The sequence below is a fragment of the Poecilia reticulata genome, chromosome 18, assembly GCF_904066995.2.
Source record: "Poecilia reticulata chromosome 18, P_reticulata-male-v2, whole genome shotgun sequence".
NCBI lineage: Eukaryota > Metazoa > Chordata > Actinopteri > Cyprinodontiformes > Poeciliidae > Poecilia > Poecilia reticulata.
Genome location: NC_088847.1, coordinates 23,623,940 through 23,646,605, shown reverse-complemented (window position 1 = coordinate 23,646,605; position 22,666 = coordinate 23,623,940). Strand labels below are relative to the sequence as shown.

The 22,666-nt window shown below is 36.4% G+C and overlaps 2 protein-coding genes across 2 annotated transcripts; both read left to right on the top strand.

Annotated features, from left to right (window-relative positions):
* The first annotated feature begins 2,173 nt into the window (after window positions 1-2,173).
* LOC145548751 (uncharacterized) lies at window positions 2,174-21,565 on the top strand. The gene is made up of 2 exons (XM_081599685.1): window positions 2,174-2,508; window positions 20,193-21,565. Exon 2 carries the CDS (start codon window positions 20,195-20,197, stop codon window positions 21,083-21,085), a length of 891 nt encoding a protein of 296 aa, XP_081455811.1. The 5' UTR covers window positions 2,174-2,508; window positions 20,193-20,194; the 3' UTR covers window positions 21,086-21,565.
* Window positions 2,526-9,180, top strand: LOC145548750 (uncharacterized). The gene has a single exon (XM_081599684.1). The coding sequence runs from the start codon at window positions 4,868-4,870 to the stop codon at window positions 5,891-5,893; it is 1,026 nt and encodes a 341-aa protein (XP_081455810.1). The 5' UTR covers window positions 2,526-4,867; the 3' UTR covers window positions 5,894-9,180.
* Window positions 21,566-22,666: the final 1,101 nt, after the last annotated feature.

Genomic DNA, 22,666 nt, shown 5'->3' with positions numbered 1-22,666 from the left:
GTTAGAAAATGGATGGATGGATGGTGCAATCTACAATGTTCACCTTAACAATTCATTCAAATGCTTCTGGATCACAACAAATCTGGAAAATCAGCTTTAATAAAAAGGTAAACCCAGCATTACTAAAGTGACCTTTTAAGGAAAATCTTTTATTTTATTTTAATTTATTCTTTCACTGCTTTCCTGGTCATTCAGTCGCAGTAAATCTGTAACAAGCAGAAAATGTTTGTGAGTTTCTTCTTCTTCTTTTTAGTCTAATCTCTCCTGTTGTCTCTTCTTTCATAAGAACTGTGGTGAATGTATTGAAATAAAAACCCAGCAGATATAAATGTTGTACATCTCAACTCTTTTTAATCAATAAAAAGCAAACTTTTGCAACTGCAATGGCTCCATGACATCATTATCATTTGTTTTATTTAAATTTTTAATGGAGGTTTTTCCATTGAATTTATACTTTATGCTGTGAAATTATTCTGAAATAAATAACGATAAGATAAAGCAATGAAGACAGCAAAAATAAATGTTTGCAGAAACCAAGATCAGTATGGAAGAGCATTTAAAATAAAGAAAATGTTAAGGTTTTTTGGGGAGGCATTCACCTAAAGTTGCTTTTATAACAAGCTGTCATAAAGACACAATTTATTCCAACGTATTTTATCTAAATCTTTTAGAAATACACACGTATCGCAGATATAAACCATTGTTTTCCTTTTTTTAAGCAGCTATTAATATATTTGAGGTCTGATTTCTCATCTCCAATATATAAAATTGTTGGTATCTTTTCTGTTACTGACTGAAATGGAATCTGGAGTAACTTCAAACAGAGTAAAGAAATAATAAATCAAATTTACTGGAGTTTTCTATGAAAATCAGACATTGAAAAAGGAAAAGACAGATTGCGGGTTGCACAAGTTTATCTTTGCACAAACGTCTCATCTCTAGTTTTTGTTTTGTACTCCAGTTACCCTGAAACCAGAGAGGCCAAAATGAAAATTTGCTTAGAGAAATTAGCTATTAAAATGGTAAAATGCAAAACAAACTGGCCACAATGATCCGTCCACCTGCTTGCTTCCAGTCAAATATAGGATCATATTTCAGTTTAAATGAGGCTGGAGATTATGACACGTAACACCCTGGTTATGAGTTAGTGTAGTAAATAACCTACTGGGCTTTAAAATCAGACTTTAACCCATTTTAACAGGTTTCTCATGTTTTTGCTTTTTGACACATTTATATGTTTGAATTAATTGAATAAATGTCAATATATTACATAGCCACAATTTTTTTTAAATAAAGTTTTAGTTTATTCAGTGAAAGCAAGGTCCTGTGTAAAAAGTTAAAACCTCTACAAGCTACATAAATGATTTTGAAATGGAGCTTTAAAATGGGGTCCAGTGGATTTGGAGTAATAAAAAGTGAGTATTTTCTATAAAAAAGGGAGTTATTAGTTTACTTCAGATTTATGCAGATTCAAATGAAAAATATTTTGTTTTTTATGACTTAATACATTTAATGATGGAAATAATATGTCTATATTTAGTACATCTATTTGGCTCTGTATTTAATTTATTTTTAAAAATCAGTTCACTTAGTAAATATGAATAGTTTATGTAACAACAAAGAGATCACAAATAAAAAGGAGGAGAAGGAAATATAAACTTACATCTATCCCATTTTCACATAAAGAGAAAATTACAACTCAGAAGACTATTACCAACATACTTTTTAAAATACATAAAAATAAAGAAATCATCAGTTTATTCTATATAATATTCCTTCATCATAAAGATTTTCACATTTATTTTAAATGCAGATAGAGATTTTGTGTTTTATTTCCATCAAAGTTTGTTTTGATCGAGACTAAAAGCCTGGTGGAGAATAGACCACACTGCCACCCAGTGGTTTCTGCTGGTAATCGCACTAATGGTCTCCATACTCATTTTACATGTTGCATAAACCAATTTTAATCCATTTATTAATAAAAAAAAATACAAACAATATTCCAATGCCATTTATCTTAACCGCTTATTTTCTGAAATACACACTTTTAAAGAGTAAAAACAGGGAATGATTTAATAATTTTTTATATACGACTTTATATTATATTATAATATTTTTATATTTGAATTATGTTATATTTTAATTTTGTATAAATTTTTGTATTGCAGCTGTTTTCAGAAACGGACCAATCAGCGGTCGGTCGTAATTTGACCGGAAGTACACGCCCCTTGTTTAGAGAAGTGAACTTCCGTAAACATAGCCGGGGTTAATTATTGCTAATTATTGCCGTCATTTTCGAGGAAAATAACAGGAAATTATGGTAAAACGTTATCAGAGGGGAACATGCGACCCCAGAGCTGTTACCCAGAGCATTTAGAGGAGAAATACAATTTATTACATTTCCAAAAAACCAAACGGAGTCTGGAATAAAGTGAGAAATGAATGAAGGCCTGCAGCCGACTCCATGTCCAAGGTGACCGACGGCGGCAACTACCACACGTAAAAAAGGTAACTTGAGGTAAACGTCCCATTTTTTATTTTTATTTTTTTGTCATAATGACACTGTATGATAGTCAAATCAAAGTACTTGATTTTATGTGTGTATATTTCATAGATAACTCTTAAGGCAGCATGAAAACATACAGCGGTATTTACAGTTAAGCACCTTTTTATGCTAATGCTAATTTTTAAGCATTTCCTGAAGGCAGATTTTCCCAACCCGGTATTATTTAAGTCATTACTCACCAGCTTTTCCTCTAGAAAACGCATCCCGCCAGCTTTCACGCATCCAGTGAGACTTTGTCTCCCTCATTCTTCCTCTGGCTGAGAAAGACTTGGTCTCTAACGACGGTTTCTACGTTGTTTCCGGAAATAACCGTGAAGACCTGATGTAGGACTCTTTGAAAAATGTTCCTGCTGTTTTTACCTCAGTTTTGGTTGATAAGGCAAAAATAGTTTTGGGTAACGGGTTGAGTTCTTCTTCTTTTCAGTTTTATTGGCGGTTGGTTAAAGAAAAAGGTCAGGTAATCGTTACCGCCACCAACCGGTAAGGAGTGTAAGGACATCAATACAGACATTAGTGGTGTCTGTATTGATGTACACACATATGTATGTTTAGATTAAACACCCTGGTATTTTTTTAAAAATCTAATTGATTGATTTCTAATAGACTTCTGCCTTTATAGCAGTTTGTTTGTCGGAGGTTTTCTCCAGTTCTTCATGTGGCGGCACCGGCGTCATGGCAATCATCCATCCATTTTCTTGCACCCTTGTCACTTAATTGGGTCGGGAGGGTTGCTGGTGCCCATCTCCAGCTAACGTTTTGAGGCAGGGTACACCCTGGACAGGTCGCCAGTCTGTCGTAGGGCAACACAGAGACACACAGGACACACAACCATGCACACACACACTCACACCTAGGGGCAATTTGGAGAGGCCAAGTAACCTAACAGTCATGTTTTTGGACTGTGGGAGGAACCCGGAGAAAACCCACGCATGCACAGGGAGAACATGCAAACTCCATGCAGAAAGACCCCAGGCCGGGAATCGAACCCAGAACCTTCTTGCTACAAGGCAACAGCTCTACCAACTGCGCCACTGTGCCACCTCATGGCAATCATGTTAGTGTGAATTTACAAAACCTGCAGTCTGATATATGTGCTGTGAAGTTAGGTTGTTAATCAACCATAAACAAATACAAATCCTTCACATTTAGAATAGTTAGCCAATTATTAATCCAAGGTGTTTTTACATTGTGCTCCTCAGTATTTGTATTTTGTCACAAGTAAGTCCTTGTTTGTCTTGTTTGTGATTTTGCCTTTTCTTGGGATGTATTTCTATTGCAATAATTTATAAATAAGTCAAATGTTCAGTTTTATAACAGTTTATGTTTTTGTGCGTGTTTGTTTGGGAGAGTCCTGCTCTCACGTGTAATCTGATATTTTAATCGTGTAATTTTCCTACAGCAATAACTCATTCAAAAAAAGAATGACTGAAAGCTAATTTGTTTGCAACATGCAAAAACCACTTGGACTTTTGTTTCGACATTTCATATTCGACATTTCATTCGACATTAGAACTATTTACCAGATGAGGGATCATTTTACAGCTGTCTCTAACTCTGCAAGACAAGCAGGAGAAAGTCGTCAAAGAATCAAGGTGGGTGATGTTTCAGAAGTTAATATTAAGTATTAAAACTGTTTTTATGACATCAGCATTTCATTAAGAGATGAATATTTTATCAACATTATGTATAGTTTAATACTGCAACACTCAAGCAATATTTTTATTATTTAATGCTAAATATAACATTTTGACAAATGTCTTGTATTGCCTCTCTGTACTTTTAATTTTGTTTGTCCTTATTCAGTAGGTGAGTTGATTTATTTTTAAAAAGAAAAAAAAAAGGCTACTCTGAATTCATTTTTTGTTGAACTTTAACCTTTACAGTTTTAGCTGCGTAGATTTTTAGAAATGTGGGGTTAGTATGAAATTTAAAACCAGAATCGACAGAAATAACAATTCCTAGTTTAAACATTTATTTACGAATCTATTCATTCAAATGTTTACATTTAGAATATTTTGTGCCGCTGCTGATTACGGTACACTGCAAAAACAAAATGTTACTGAATATTTTTTGTAGTTTTTTGAGCAGATATCTTAGTACACTTGAAATAATAATTTTAAAAAACTAACTTTTTAGACATTTTCACATTTTACAAGTTAAAATTTCTTATTCCACTGGCAGATTATTTCACTTATAAGTAAGTTTTCATCAATATTCAGGGATTATTGATTTAAAACAAGTTTTATATCTGGATAAAAAATTACTTATTGCTTAGTTTTGTCTGATTTCAACTGTACTAAGATGTTTGCACTAGAAACTAGATCAAAAATACTTGGTAAGGTTTTGTGTTTTTGCAGTGTGCTCCTTTTGTTTAATCCATTTGCCATGTATTCATGTTCAGCAGAAATGTCCGTGAACGCCTCTTCGTTCTCCAACAGCAGCCTTCCGAACTCCAACATGTCCTCCGGCGTCTTCCCCAGCTCTTTCTACACATTCTGCCTCAGCTCCAGCCCGAGCTCCTTCATCTACACCATGTTCAACGTCATCCGAATATTCCTCACCCTCCCTCTCTGCCTCTTTGTTCTCAACCTCGGTCTTCAGCAGCACAAGAAGAGTCCGTCCTCTTCCTCAGGGACGATGAGTCACACCGACTACTTCACCTATCATCTGGTGACCATGGAGCTCATCGATGTGTTGGGATACATTGTCTCCTTCATTGGCATCAGTAGCAATAATTTAAACCTGATATTCGGTGGGGTCTATGTTATGTTCTTTGTGTGGTACGGCCAGATGTCCTTTCATGTCCTGACGTGCGTGGAGCGCTACCTGGCTGTGGTTCATCCCATCGCCTACGTGGGATTTAGGAATGAGAGAGGGATCCGAATCAGGAACGGCGTCGTCGGCTGCGTTTGGTTGCTTTGCTTTATCGGAATTACTTTAATTTCTGTGAGGGATACGGTTTTCCCTGCCTGCATGTTGATCGTTTCCCTAACGAGCGTTTCCTTCTGCAGCCTGTCTGTGCTGTGTGTCCTGATCCGGCCCGGTCCCGGCGAACAGGCTGAAAACCGGGACCGGGTCGACCCGTCCAAGCAGAGGGCTTTTTACACCATTTCTGCTATTCTGGCAGCTCTCCTGCTGAGGATAACATGGGGAGCGCTTTACCTTCTCCTGTACCTCAGACAAGGAGCGGATGATTGCGTCGTAATAGTGTCATGTGTCTGGTTCACCATCCCAAGCAGCCTGGTGCTACCGCTGCTGTTTCTACACAGAGCAGGAGAACTACAGTGCTGTAAGCTGCAATGTTTGATAGAGAAGTTACACTTTTAGGGTTAATATTTAAAATGTTTGTCTAGGGAAATATTTATTCACTTTACCATTCTTATGAATTGGAACATTTTACTTGTTCAGTTTTTTTCTTAAAGGGTGCATATAATGCAAAATTCACATTTTGCCTGTTTTTGTTCTTTATTTTGAGACTCTACTGGTTCCAACACGACCCCAGCGCTTTTAAAAATCATCAGTTTTTTTTAGCAATAAGTTAATATTCTTTGGTGTTTAAAAACCTCAAGAATGTAACGTCATGATTCAGCAGGCACTGTGCTTCACCTAGCAACCCCAGGGAAGCCCAGCCTGTTACCGAGCAACCAAAACCTAGTTCTGCCCGTCTCCTAGCAACCCAGGCCAATCTGCAGAACATTTCTTCAGCTGGTTTTGCCGCTGTATGCTGGAAAAGAAAAGTGTTTTGTTGTTGACTTACCACCCAGAAAAACTGGCCACATTCTTGTTGGTTGTGTAGGAGGCTCTGCTTTTGCTTTTCAAAGATGTATAGTTGTATAATTGCGAGTCTGTTTGCAGCCGTATTCTCCTTTATTTCCATGGAAATTGATTAATTCGAAAATGTTTTATTGTTTCTGGAGGAGCGTCTTTTTAATTGTTCTTGGAAATTTTCTCCCAAGACTTGATTAAAATACGACCTGCCTGAAAAAAGTCACCAGTTGTTTTTATTTCACAATGGGGTTTTTTTGTACTTTCCACTCTTTCCTGGGAAAAAATATAAATATCCTGGTCAATATTTTAACGTAAATGACATTTAAACAAGTGACGATTAGTACATTTGTCCTACCCCTCAATCACTTCAGAGCGAAGATGACTACTTCATGAGTTTTTATTATTTCTGTAAGAAATGTGTGATGGCAAATGTTGTTTTTTTGCATACTGGTACTTTCTATTAAAAGCAGATGAAAGTGTTGATTTTTTTTTCTTCTTTGCTTTATTTAATAACCATAATTTAGCATTGAAATGTGTCCTAATAAGTTTGATGTTTTAAAAGAATACTTGCTATCAAATATAGGGATTTTTAATTCAAAGGACTCCTGCTCTCTTTTTACTGATAATATTTATAGGCTTCTTTGGTGAACAAGATGTTCTTCAGTTTTGAGTTTATCATCTGGCTTTGTCCTTATTTATTTATTTATTTATTTATTGTCTGAACTTACAGTTTTTGAATGTTTTAGCATTATGATGTCTTTAACCAGCTGATGATCAAGGATCTGTGTTTGGCCTCCGCCCAGTGATTTAATAATGAACAGAGTAATTTAGATTGATGAAATCCTGAAGTTTGTTAGAAATAGAAATGTTGGTTCCTAAATTTGGTCTTTGCTGCAAACGGAGTGTGCATGTTCACCGCCAGGGGGCGCCAGTTCTCCATCAATTACATTTGTAAACACGCAGCGGAAACCTTCAGCATGCCGCCACCTGCACAGTTTTTCACTTTATTTTCAGAAAGTTAAACTCATCCTCACACACAAAACAAATCCAAAACCCCTATTTCCTGAAATTGTGATAATTATGTCTTATAAATCATGCAAATCACAAATTCAGAATCCTGATGAGCTTTTTAGATACACAACTGCAGAATAAGACATTTTGATGTAAATGATCATTCTGCTGCGGACATGGCACACAAAACAAAACGATACAAACATTTATGACTTCAAAGGAATTTTAACATAAAATATTACATATTTTTTTCATCATATAAATTAGAACATTGGCTGAAGTGTTGGTTTAAGTCTTTTCCTGTAAAAATTACATAATGTGTGACGTGACCAGGCTTTTGTCAAACCTCATTTTAGCCAACATTAATCTACACCAGAACATAATTCTAGCTTCATATCCAACACTTGTACACTAAATCAATTGGGTGATTTTCTTCCCACTTTAGCTCTTTATAAGCTAACACTTATGAACAGCTGCATTTACTTATAAAGCGTATTTCAAGTCAAGATAATAAATAGTGCCAAAAATCAAGACTACTAATCTTATAAAACAATACAAAATAAAACGATGAAGAAAAAGTTACAACTTACAACCTTTAGCTTAAATCCAGAGAATCTGAGAAATGGGTTACTTATCCAAAGTCATTTGTAGATTAATAAAATTATCCACTAAATCTCTAAATAAAACATTTCTGAGAGTTTTAGTTAAATATTAACAAACTAAAGTCTTTCATTTAGTCCAACCATTCTTTATAATTTAGTTTCCCTGGAGTCCATCTTGAAAATCCTGCCTTCATTTGGCATTTTTGCGCCGCTGTAGTTTCCCTGCTTTGTGCAGAAACGGCAGAGGAAGCATCAAACTCCCAGGCAGCGTGAGAAACATGACCAAACAGTGACGGTCTGTTTCAGACAGGGATATGACAAACCAAACTATATTTATAGCACATCGCAGCAGCAGCACCATCAGTATTGACACAATAACAATAAACGCTCTTCGCTTTCGCTGGTCCAGTTTTTTCTTGAGCCCAGGCTTTTCACCCGGACCAGGACGAATCAGAAGGAACATAATCCAGAAGTTACAGAAAAAACCCACAGCGAGAAAAACCATCCAGATCAAGACATTTCCAATCAGGAAGCTGCTCAACATGCAACAAGTTCCAACAACACAAAGCAGCCAAACAGCAGCAACCACATTATTCCTGATTTTCCTTTTCTGGAGCTCTGGTAGGTTACGGGGTGACCGACGGCCAGGTAATGCTCCAAACAGGTCAGCATTTGAAACGGCGTCTCCCCAAACCATGAAAATAACCACAGATAGTCACCGGCTGTTACCATGTTTACATCAGACTCATAGATTCCCCAACAGCAGCAGATGGACCCACTGACGCCGACCAGCTCCGTGACAGCCAGGTGGAAGGTGAAGTGGTCAGAGTGACTCACATTTGCGGCTGTGGAGGAGGAAGAGGTTTGTTTCCACTGCTGGAAACCACGGCAGAGGATCGGGATGGAGGCGGGGAGGACGACTGAAACCAGGACCAGGTAGCATCCGGAGAAGACAGAGGAGCTCGGCGTGATGAAGGAGCAGCACATGTTTAACGATGACGAGCCGAAGACGCTCTCATTTGAGAACGATGATGAGTTTCTCGACATATCTGAAAAAAGAAGGGAGATATGTTATAAATGACGGCTGTGGAGAGAGTAAAATGGGTGCATTGTGACTCAAAATGAGTAAAATTTCAGCTTTCAATAGGACATATTGAAAGTTGTAGGTTTGATCCCACCTTCCCTAAAACGACAACCAATCAAAACGTCTAGGAAGCTGCTAAATGAATCCAGTTCAGCTCCTTTTCTCTATGCACATGTAACATTTTAACTATGCTACACACACACTGAGAACATCGAGCAGAAATCGCAGACTTTGCAAAGTATCACCAAAAAATCTTCAATTTAATTTCCATCATGGATTAAAATCAAACATCAGAGGAAAGTTTTATTTTTGTTAGTTTAAAAGAAAAACAATGACTGACTTCTTCTTAAAAGTTCAATAAAAAAACAAAACAAACTCACAATGTAAAACTGTTTCTTCTTCTCATAACTTTCTCTCTGGGATTAACATGTTTAACATGTTTAAAATAGTCGACTAAATAACAAAGTGACTATTATCATAAGTCATGAGATTTTAGTCACAGATGTCCTTAAAATAACTCCTTTCACTGATTTCTGCTGACTTGAAAACAAATCGGTTAAAAGCTTGTTGTTATGGCAACCAAACATCACTCTTTAATTTGTCCACCGTGTAAAATGCAAACACGTTTTTTTTTTTTTTGCATAACTAAAACGATGTCAAAATGATAAACTGATTCAAATCCATCACTTTGAAAACAAATGAATCTGCAGATGGAGACAAAACAAAACGACTATAACATGAAATCAAAGTTACAGAAAATACAGTTTTTGTTTTTCATGAGTGAATAAAACATCACTTATGGTTTGAGTTTGATAAACGTCGACAAACACATTATTTATTTACAAATTAGTTTGTCAACCTACTGAAGCCATCGAGCCCATAGATGTAAATGTGTCGATAATAAATAAGAATCCAATGCAAATGTTATTTACCACATTTAAATCCTGCTCCAGAGGTCCAGGCTGCTGTTTGCAACTGAAATAAATGACCAGAGCAATAAATCTGCCAAATTGTCCGGAGCCAAAACGGAGCGACAAAGACCCCGGAAAACCAAACAAGAACAATAATAAGGTCTGTGCGTTTTATTTTATTTTATAATTTATAATTTCATAACAGAAAATGTGTTCAATTCCAGGTAGTTCTTATATTATGACTGTTTCCAGGTTATATATGTTTTAAGTCTTTTTGTTGTAGTTTGTCAAACATTTGAAGTTAAATCGACGTTAGGAGCAAATATTTCTACATAACATTCCAGTGTTTGTAGTTTATAACACTTTCATTTTATAGCATGAAATCTGAAACAGAGCAAACAGACTGTTTCTAAATTAAAAAAAAAAAAAAACTTATTGATTTACACGAACAGGATTTTACTCTCAGCCGTCTTTACAAAAACTGAAATATTTAGCTTTACATTTAACAAAGCAACTCAAATAAAATATACTGAACAAGCAAAAATGACACAAGTTGAGCTGCAGATTTGTAAAACAGAACAAACCAAACAAATAGTTAGTATTCAGGAGATTGAGAGCTGATAAACTGTCATGAAGGTCAAATTTTAATGCATAAAGCTAAATTTACAGTGTTTTTCCCCAGTGTCAGTATTTATTCAAATGTTTTCACACAATATATTTATAATGTCCCTTTTTCTGTGGCGTTGCATTAGGATGACATGTGTAATTCTCTACATTAACTTTATTTGTAGAGGATTTTTCATACCAAATGCTTTGCAGATAAACAACGACACACACAAAAAAATTAAATTAAATTGTCATTTTGATAGGAATTGTTAGACAAAGATTAGGATTACTGGGACAAAAAAAAACAATGGTGTAGGGAAGAAACAGGATTTCTAAAAATGATAAAGATAGTAAAAGTCTTCAAAAGCATCGAAACAAATAATGAAACTCAAATTATTTGAACTTATTAAAGTATTTACAAGTACAAAAGTTGTTAATGTTAAATTAAAAAAAATCCAAGAAACAGAACCAACTTACTTAACTTTTGAGGAACAAATATATATTTTTAGATTAATCCCATTTTCAATTTGTTGAATTGATTTAATGCAATTTATTCGCAGCCTCCTCTGAACATGTCGGCCAACTCGTCTTCCTCACTCCTCCAGCCACACTCTTTCTCGCTCCTCTCCGTAGACCAGCACTGCTTCATCACCAGACCGAGCTCCTTCATCTTCATCGTCTACAACATCGCCACCATCATCCTCCTCCTCCCGCTCATCATCCTCGTCCTCGTCGCCGCATGGCAACAAAAACGTCCCCACGCCTGGAGCCACTTCGCCTGCTTCACCTACCACACCACCATCATAGAGACGTTTTACGTCGTTAAGCTCGTTCCCTATTTCTTTGGCGTACACACAAACAACGTGCCGGCGGTATTTGTCGGAGGCGTTCTCTCGTCCTTCGTTTGGTATGGAGAAACAGCTTTTCATGTCTTAACGTGTGCGGATCATTACCTGGCTGTGGTTCAGCCCCTCACCTACAGGAGCCTCAAGAGCGAACGGGGAACCAGGATCAGAAATGTCTGCGTCGGCTTCGTCTGGCTGCTCTGCTGTCTGAGGATGGGCTTGTGTGTAAAGAGTAAAGCAGCCTTCGTTCTGGATTTCTGCCTGGTGGTTGTTTCGTTGCTGATCACGTTGTTCTGTAATCTCTCTGCTCTGTGCGTTCTGGTCCGTCCGGGCCCAGGGGAGCCGGCCAGAGAGCGGCCTGACCGCTCCAAGCAGAAAGCCTTCCACACCATGGTGGTCATACTGATCGTTCTGGCACTGAGGTTTGTGTCCAGCCTCGTCTGGGCTGGAATATTTGTAACCCAGATGAAGAATGAATGCTTGGTCATGGCTGGAATCATCTGGTGCAATCTGCCAAGCAGCCTCGTGATGCCTCTGTTGTTTCTGCACAAAATGAGAAAGTTTGCGTGCTGCAGGAACAAACAGTGAAAGGATTTATTGGGGATGCTGCCTTAGCTCAAGATTCTCCCGTCTCTACTCTGTGATGATGATGCGCAACCAAGTTTGTCATGTGTTTGACATTTTGAAAGCACATTCAAAATACAAATATACTCCAGATATAGAACTTATAATGTGTGTTAAGATGTTAAAACTAATAGAAATGGTCCAGCACGTCTCTTTGTGTTGCACATTTTGCAATATTTTCAGCCGAGCTTTTTCGGATGCGTTCGCACTGCAGCCTGAAGTGACCCAATTCCGATTTTTTTGCCGAGCTGTTCACACTGCCAGTAAATGCGACCTGTATGTGTTATGCAGTCTGAACGGGCAAACGACCTGAAAGTGTCCCGCATGCACAGTAGAGGCCGCAATAGCGTCAGCGTTCTCAGTGTTCTGCCAACCGCCATAAAAAGAAGTAGTGCTCATTGTTTGCGGAAGTAAACATGGAGGCTAACGGTGGAGCTTAGCTTATATATTTGAAGTTGTTACCCGGCTGGAGCAGCATATTAACAACTTAATCCTCATATAATCCGTCATGGTTGTTGTTTTTCTTCCCACTTGCGCGTATCAGGAAGCAGAATAGTGAGATTTGTTGAGAATCAGTGACGTTCAGTTCGGATGAATGCGACCTGAACATTAGGTCGCATTTGAATCGGATACGTATCGGATATGGGTCACATTCGAAAAAGAATCCGACCTGTGCTGTTCACACTGCCATGAAAAGATTGGATACAGGTCGCATTACGTCAAAAAAAAATCGGAATTGGTCACTTCAGGCTGCAGTGTGAACGCACCCCAAAAAGCTCGGCTGAAAATGTTGCAAAATGTGCAACACGAAGAGACGTGCTGGACAATTTCCATTAGTTTTAACACCTTAACACACATTATAAGTTCTATATCTGGAGTATATTTGTGTTTTGAATGTGCTTTCAAAATGTCAAACACATGACAAACTTTCCACATGTTCCGTGTTTCCCACATGCTTCAAATGTTAAACTAGCCGTAGCTCTCCAATACAGATGTGCACAAATCTGTCCATATTCCACTAATGTCCAAAAAAACCACAATCTCACAATTGCAGTGTTTCTAATAAATTAAAATATAGAGTTAAAATCACATAAATAAGTTTCTTCACGTGACAAGTCATTTAAAAACATGTCACTCCATCATCCTCCAGCCACTTCCTGTCCACCTCTTTCCTGTTGCGATGTGAGAAAAATGTTCCTGTCATTTTGACATGGCCAGAAAAAACAACTCATTCTAATACAATAAAAAAAAATTCAAAGTTGTCATGTTTCCATTAAGCAGAATATTTTTTAGCAATATTGTCAATAGAAACACAGCTGCTGTTACAAATTTAATTTTCCAATTAAAACTTTGCAGTTTCACAATTTCTTCACATCTTTTAGACGTTAAAAACAACATAATTGACACATTCAAAGCATGTGGCACCATTCCACATGCTGACTGCTTTTCCAAGTTTCTACACAATGTAAACTTCACGTGTTCAACTTTTTACGCATTTCATACAGCAGAAAACACCAGGGAGGGTTTCCTGCCAGCTTGATGGAAATTACTTGTATAACAATGTTTTAAGTGGTTGCAGGAAATCATTTATTGTTATGGATGTAATCTTATTTAATTTTACAATGTTTATGTTTTTCCAAGTTTTAAATTTTGCAGAACCATGTACAAAATGAATTTTACATTTGTTGCACAGATATTCATGACAATATTAACATGCGAAGCTTTAGCGTTAACATGATGTTTAGCAGATTCACATGTGAGCTTTTGGTGTTAATGTGTTGCTAAAAACTGTTACGTTTCTTTTTCTTGTGTAGTAACAAAAGTAAAAGTCACTTAATTTAACAAATCTACTTTAATGTGTTATTTAGGCTGGTGTTAAAGATTAATCTGTCTCCTGACAAGCAAATTCATTATTTGCATTATTAAAACAATGTCACAATGATGAAACTATTCAGGTAAATCACCTGGATGAATTCACGTACACCTCATGTAAACGACTGGCACTGTGAAAACTAAAGATCTGGGGATTGTTGGATGGTTGTACCAATAATTGTTTATATTTTCATTCCTTGAAATGATGCAAAGTGGGAATAAATGTATGTAAATAAAAAATGAGGTATGAACTCCATGGTCTATTGTCAATAATAAATCAATCCGTTTGGCATTTGACTGTTTCCACTGTTCCGTATTTTATTGACAAATCATTTGATATGCCTGAAATCCTCAGGGAAAAAATAAATGTGTGATTTTCATATGAGGTTTAAAGATTTATCCATATATTTGCACAAACAAAATCAATTAAATGAGATTACACACGATGTCCCAATAGTTGGCAGATTTTTGTAACCTTAACTTAGATGATTCAAAATACTTAATAAAAAACTCTGAAATACATTAAAGTCATCATAACAGAAGATGAGGAAGAAATCTTCCAAATTCTGTTGTTGAGAGGAAATGTAAAATACCAAAAGAAGAATCAAAACAGAATCTATTAAATTCATAGCTGGTGCTGAAAATGTACCTTTTAAAGTATTATTCTCAATATTTACAAATGTATTCATTTATTTGCCTCTACAAACATGAATAAAAACCTGCAGAAGTGTCACTTCCTCAAAGAAAACATGAAAACATCTCCCGTCTGGCCTTTAAAGCTTTGGGGAATTTAATGTAAAATTGACTTTTCTGAGCTTTAGGTCACGTTATGATGTTACCTCATCAAACACATACCAGGAGTTTCACTCTGATTGTTTCTGGGGGGAAACACAGGAACGTCTTAAAGAGACAGAGGCCAATTTCAAAACGATGAGCTCAATTTTCCTTTATGTAACATATAACAACGGAAAGCAACACGATTAGATGATTGTGCTGTGAAATGACATTGCGTAACATTACTCCTCTGAAATTCACCGCACAGATTCGTAGTTTTACAAACAACTCAAACAAATCAAATTAAGTTAACAGATGTTTTACCTTACGGGTGAAAGTTCAGCCTCTCTTAGAGCTTTTACTGACGTAAAAATCCTTCAAAACTGAATGAAACATGCAGTCCAAGGTCATGCTTGTCTTCTGGAAAAAATCGATCTATTAGCATTAATCATTTGTCATGGGTCCGTGTGTTCACTATGCAAACTAAGCACATTTAAGAATAACCCACTAAGGAAGGTGAAGTGGCACAAAGTGGGCTTTAGATGCGACATATTTTCAGAGCTGGAGCGTCCGACCTGAGGAACGATGCAAAGCAGGAGCTCAGGACAAGACACTGATCCATGTAGGTCTCTCTTTTACTACTTTTACAAATAAAATTCACAACTTAGAGGTGGGGAAACTTTAATAACTGCTTGCTGAGGCATTTCAAAAGTCTTAAATATGGGGAAAAATAATTCACAAGTCAAGATTAGCTTCAGTTTAACCTACAAAAATGGACTTGTGTTGCATAAACAACTAACATGAATGTTTGGAAACAAAACGGCTCTTAGAAAAGTGCAAACCTTAGTTTAGCAGGTGATGGGAGAGATGTACACATTCCAAATATTAGGCAGTTTTAACCTAAAAGAATCAGGCGTCTGATGGGAGGCGTTCACATCCGTCTCGCTATTTGTGTTTCTAAACCGTTTAAACAGAAGCTGCACACTTTGATCATTTCTTTAGGGTAACAAAAACTGTTTCCATTGCAAATCTGAGCAAAACCTAACCGTGAAAAAAAAGAATTTTAAATTAGAAATGCAATTAAAATCATGTGAATATGTTTGTTCACATGATAAGTTGTTGGCATCAACACATGTAAATGTTTACTTTTTATCAAAAATAATTTTATTCGACATTGGCTTTTCCATTAATCTGATTTATTTTTGCTCACTTTTACCGTCTGCGGAAATGAAGGTAACAGCCTCCATTGTATTGTCAGACTTTTTATTTTAGCGGTGGTTTTTGCGTGTAAGGAAAATGTAAATATATTATGAGTGAATTACTTAATGACAAAGTTCGTTGGTGGATCATAATTTGTAGGATTTTCTTTTCTTCCTCTCCTCCAGGCCTTTCATCCACAAACTCCACCACGTTTCACTTCATCCGTTGTCTTCTGGACAAACCAAACTCCATAGTCTTCACCACTTTCTGCATCGTGGACACATTTCTGCTCCTGCCGCTCTGCGTCTTCATCCTCCGCCACGCTTTCCAGCAGCGCCGTCGAAACGCTTCAGTGAAACACTCCGACTGCTTCACACACCATGTGGCCGTCCTGGAGCTCATCGGCGTTTTGGGATGTTTCGTCTGTGTCTGCGCCGTTTCCAGTGAATGTCTAAGCCTAATGTCATTTGGGTACTCTTTATATTGTTTTACTAGTTATGGAGAGACCTTCTTTCACCTGCTGATGTGCTTGGAGCATTACCTGGCTGTCGTTCACCCCGTCACGTACCTGGGTCTGAGAAACGAGAGAGGGGTTCTGCTCAGAAACGTTTGCATTTCCTGCGCCTGGCTGCTTAACTTCACAGCAGCGGCTTTCATAGAACCAGTTGTTTCTGTTGCCCTGAGTTTGCTCTTTTCGATAATTACAATATTTGTCACTTGCTTTTGCTGCTTGTCCGTTCTTTGTGTTTTGATTCGTCCGGGCCCGGGGAAACGGAGCGGAAGCTCGACTGGGAGAGAACAGCTGAAGTATAAAGCGTTGTACACCATCTTGGCCATACTGGGGGCGCTCATAGTCAGATTTTCTTGGGGGTTTCTTTGGGTTTTGCTAAGTATGCTAGAAGTTGAACTTAATTGTTTGGTGCTAGCATGCAACTCTTGGTTCAACCTTCCCGGTAGCCTGGTGCAACCGTTGCTCTTTGTGCAGAAAGCAGGGCGATGCGTTTGTCTGAAAACCAGCAGAAAATGAAGATACGGACGAAGGAATGACTCAGAGAGCGAGCGGCTGCAGGCTCTTACTGAGGTTTAGGTCAGATTTTTATTTGTTTGGTGAATTTCTATTAACCTAAAACTGTCTTTCTCAAACAGGTGGTCCGCAAAGCACTGCATGTAAACTACCTTTCAGTTGCCGTGACATCAGCTCGATGTACGACGCTACAGCTAGCTTGCCAGTATTATTTTTGAAAATAATACTGGATAAATGGCTCATCCATTAGTAGTCATTAAATGCAAATTATGTACTTTTTAAAATAACATGCATGTTTAATCTATTGGGGGCAAAAATCACTTTGTTACATAATTATGTCCATCATTGTCTGTACTCAGTGCTTCTCAGTAGGGCTGCAGTCACTTTATTATGTTTTTGACAACAAAAAAATTGTCATAAAAACATCATAAAGATTATATAGAAATTAATCTACTTCTAGATTAATTTCTATATATTTTTATTAAAGTTTTAACTGGCCAAATCAATTAATTTCTATAAAAGAAAAAAAAACATTTATATTTCTTGTTTTCTGGTTAATGGTGTAAATAAAAAAATTTAAAAAAACAAACCTGTTTTTAAAATTTTTGTTTATTAAAAAATGTGTTTTAGTTCCTGTATGAAATATAACAAACTCCACTTAGAAATAATTTTGCTCTATTGATCCATCGTATATCTACATTTACCTGCCTCTCGGATAATTAAGTGTTTTATTCTTATTATTCTCATTATTAGTTTTTTAATTGCTCCACCTGCTGATCATGTCATTCATACAACCATCACTGCTTATAAACTCTCACTCGTACACAGTTAATATATTAAAAGACAGGTTTCTTTGTCTTTGTTTATTTTGTTTTCTTCATTAATGTAACGTACCGCACCTTGCATCTTGTACTCTAATGTAAAATAAAGCTCTTTATTGTTTAAACCCTCCTTGTATATGATAGGGATTTTTTGGTATTATCATTTTGTTGTTACTTAATGTTAATCAGGTTAAAGTGTTCTCCTCTTTAAACTGTAAGTGTGAACTGACCTAGAAGTCACAGCTGCCTGTTATCTTCATGTGAAACAGTTTGACCGAGATTTGAACCGGGCTCAGATCATGGGACAGATGTTAAATTGTTTTACGACCTTTGCTGTGTTTAGGTAAAATGTTTTACGACCTCAGCTGTTTCCTCTGCTGTCTTATCTTGCCTTTCCTCCCTCTTTGAAGTTTGATAATAAAAGACAAGCTGTATCCAAAGATTGGCAGAACGCTCTGTGAACGGCTCGATGGAGCAGTTGACAGAGTTTTTCTCCTTCTGCAGAAGTCGGCTAAAAACTCATATACGTTGTCTGTGGTTCTCTTTTTCCATGTAGGTTTCAGAAAATACCTAACAGTATATCTCTAATCAAAGTGCTTTAATCCTGGATGTATTTTCAGTAAACGAGCCAAACTTTTCCAGATTTTAATTCTGTCAAATCTCTGTAATAACAACCAAATAAAAGAAATACAGATGACAATGGAGTTTGCATTTACTCTCTAAGGATAAATGTTCATTTAAAACTCTCAATGCTTATTTGCATTTGACAGTTCATCAATCTTTTTATTTCCAGAAACAAAAAAACTAAAACCACTGGTTGCTTTGCAGAAAGCATTTCTCTTCTATTAACATTTACATGAAATAAAAGTCACAGATATGATAAATCAATATAATTGCTATATATTATTCCATAATCATGTGAGCTGAGTGAAACACTCGGGAGCTTTAGCTGAATGTGTTTTTAGCCATTTTGGGATTATGACAAAATAACTTTTTCAGACGTTTTCACAGACAATTCTAACAGAAGTTATAAAATACTCATCCATCAAACATAATTGATCATTAAAAACTATTTGTTGTCAACAGTAAAGTCCAAATTAACTCAGAAGTTAATTTCTGATAGCAAATAAAAACAAATAAACTTCTTGGTTTAACTTAACTTAAATTTTACTTTTTTGAGTGAATAATTTTGAGCTCAACTGCAGTGTTAAAAAGAAAAGCAGTAAAATCATCAATAATTTTCTAACCTGTCATCTGCATAGAAATTACAATGTAGATATTGTTTTTATACTAAAGGGAATCTCCTATAAACTAAGAGAAGTCATGTATTGAAATACTAAAGTTTTACTGGATTCTTCACATTTTAAAAAAGATGAAAAACAATTTACATTTTTAACAAGATTAGAAAGGATTTGATTTAGCCATTTCTCACATAAAATCATTAATTATTGGGTTGATGTCAGTACAAAAATAATAAATATAACATGTGAAGCCAATGCAAATAACCCACAGTCAGATTTGTCTCAGAGGTTAAAGGAACCTGCAGAAAAGCCACACAACACAATTTGTGTGAATTCAAAGTGAGAATCGGACATCTGAAAGGTTAGTGTTGCTTTCATATTCTTAAATTATTATCAAATTAAACGTTGTTTGTTCTCAGAACCGATGCTTTTACATATGCAGGGGCAAATAAATAACTTCCAGAGTTTGACATCAAACTCATTATGGATTTTTTTTATTTATTGAAAGTTTAAGTAAAAACAAATCAGTGGGGAAAAAAACCCCCAGTGTTGATATAAAGAGAAAATTAATTAAAAAGCACAAAGGACAGAAAATTAACATAAAATAATGGATGGATATATATGGAAAAAATAAACTAATATGGAAGTACCTTTAAACCAACTGTAACAAAAATATGGCAAGACCTTTTGAGCAAAAATGAATACATGAAATGAATAAAAGATGGAATAGAACTGAAAAAAATAACAGTTTTCTGTGTGATCTAAATTAGAGTTCAAAATGAACTTTTTTAGTAAATAAACTATTATTTTTTGTAACAATGAATCTATATGCTTTCTTGAATTTTTGGGGGGATTGATAAAAAAACACAAAGCATAATTGTATATTTGGTATAAATAATACATGCTTTATGAGTAAAAGTAAAAATCGGGAATTTGTATTTTTAAGTAAACATTACAAAATAAACTACACCAAATCTTTGTATGGGTGCAGCTGCTCTATTGATAGGTGTTTATTCAAAATATTGTTTCAGGAAGGCCAAATAAAAATGATGACTAAACTTTTGATTTTACATCATTAGTAAATATTAAACATAAAAAACATAAAACCCCAATGAAGTAACAGGTTTATGGTTGATATGTGACAAAATGTGAAACGGTGTGAATGTTTTTTGAAGTTATTTGATTTGCTCCTTCGCTCTGCATGATGTTTTCTAATTTTACTCCATTTCGTTTCTCCAACCAGACATGTCGGCTAACTCCTCCTCATCACTGGAGACTCTTCTTCCTCCCTCCATCTTCTTCATCTCTGAAAGTTTTTACTGCTTCATCTCCAGACCGAGTTCCTTCAGCTTCGCCGCCTTCTACATCACCCACATCGTCCTTCTTCTCCCCCTCAGCGTCTTCATCCTCCTCTCCGCTCTCAGAGAGTGGAAGCGAAGACGCTCCACCGGCGCGACGGCGGCGTTGAGTCACTTTGACTGCTTCACTTACCACATTGTTGTCATGGAGACGTTTTGTGTCTTCAGGCTGGTCCCTTTCGTCATGGGCATCTATACTGAAAACGTAATGGACGTATTCGTGGGAGGACTTCTGTCGTCCTTCATCTGGTACGGCGAGACGTCGTTTCACGTCTTAACGTGCGTGGAGCGCTACCTGGCCGTGGTCCACCCCGTCACCTACCTGGGCCTCAGGAACGAACGGGGAACCAGGATCAGAAACGTCTGCATCTCCTGTATCTGGCTGCTCTGCGTCGTAAGGCTGAGCTTGTTCGTGCTGAAAGACGTTTTCCTCGCCATGGATTTCTGCTTCTTGCTGATCTCGCTGATAATCATGTCGGCCTGCAGCCTTGCGGTTCTGCGTGTTTTGGTCCGTCCAGGTCCAGGAGAGCAGGGCGGTGAGAGGGTCAGCCAGTTGAAGAGGAGAGCCTTTTACACCATTGTCACCATTCTGGGAGTTCTGCTTTTGAGGTTTAGTGGCAGTCTGATTTGGACTGTCTTCTTCATGTCAGACAAAAAGAGTAACTGCTTGATCATGGCTTGTGTAGCTTGGTTTAATGTCCCCAGCAGTCTGGTCTTACCTCTGATGTTTCTACACAGATCAGGAAATTTTATGTGCTGCAAGAACAATTTCCATTGAAGCTTCATTACAACATTTGAAGAATGTTTTCGCCCCTGATGGTCCAGTAGACTGGGTGTGAATTGGGACCTAAATGCAACATTTGGGACTTTTTCAGCTGCTGCGCTGTTGTTCCCCTCCTCGCCTGTGGGGGCGCTGCACCAAGAACCACTGAAATAAATTACATGAAAACCCCTGAAGAAGACAAAAAGAGCGCAACTTCCTTTTTCATAAAATGTAAACAAAAATGGAGTATCATCAGATTTTAGTGATTGTAACGTTTCTCTTCTGTCATTTCTCTGCTAGCGCTAGACACGAGCGTCTGTTTTGGTTGTATTTACCCAGAATGCACTGGGTTATAATCCACTTCCTGTTTTTGGAGCCGTCTTAGTTCTGCTTGGCGTTTATATATGCATTCAAACAGCACCAGTTCATTTTATTTTAGGAATTCAAATGAGATGCTATAAATGCACTATTTAATGTTGCAACTCTTAACTAGGAAGTCCAGTTTGTTATTGACATTATAATATATATATATACATATATATATATATATATATATATATATATATATATATATATATATATATATATAATTTTCTGACAAGTAGTAAAACAAGTTTTAATCCAGATACAAACAAAGAATACCATAAAATCCATTGAATTTTGACTTTTGGAGAATTAAACATGCTTATAATAATCTATTTTAATAGTTCAATCACTAGAAACATTTTGTTTATGTATTCCAGTTTCTCAAGCTGTAATTTGTGGAATATTTGAATAATAATCCATCTATCTTCAAAATCTGTGAATGCCTAAATGCAGACGGGTGGAGGGAATCTATTCATTTTATTTTCTCAAGCGCTGTAAAAAGTCAGTCGCTGTAGATGATTTACCCAAATAAACTATGTAGAAAAAAATAATATGATGATAAAACATGCTTTATGACTGTGTTTTCATTATGCTTTTTTATTTTGTTGATTCCTGTCAAGATCAGTTTTTTCTTATGTAAACTTGTTTTGTATTGACAACAGTTTTCTGCTAAATGAAACAAGCATATTAAAACTGTTATGATGCTGCTGGTTTGCTTTATAAAGTTGACTATAATACTATTTAGAACATTTTTACTTTTGTTTATTTAGATCAAAATAGACCTGAAGTGTAGAATCACATTAATGTGGTTCTGTGGGTTTGCCGTAATTATTTACAACTCTTACATTGAACATTTCTCACTCTGAACTAATTTTGAAATGTATTCATTTAAATCAAAACCAAGTGATAATGCGTCGCTCCCAAAGTTTTTCTTTTGTTTTAAACAACTCTCTAAAAGTCACGTTTATTGCTTCAGACTGGATCTTCTATCCAACATGATGGTAAAAACAATCAAAATGTCACTATTTGACTTCAAACCCTTCCAAAAACTAAATCTAGACATTTACTTTTCAGCTAAATGCAGTAAAAACAATAAAAAATATTCCTCATTTGTTTTGAATAATTCATGGAATAGGAGCATCAACTCTGCTGCCAATAGTTGTTCGCATGACGATCCATCAATCTTGACTTCACACGATGTTTACCTGCTAGTTATTTTCTTTACCTGGA

Excerpts from the sequence above, each read along its gene's own strand:
- LOC145548751 (XM_081599685.1), top strand. The coding sequence starts at position 20,195 with ATGTCGGCTAACTCCTCCTCATCACTGGAGACTCTTCTTCCTCCCTCC.
- LOC145548750 (XM_081599684.1), top strand. The coding sequence starts at position 4,868 with ATGTTTGCACTAGAAACTAGATCAAAAATACTTGGTAAGGTTTTGTGT.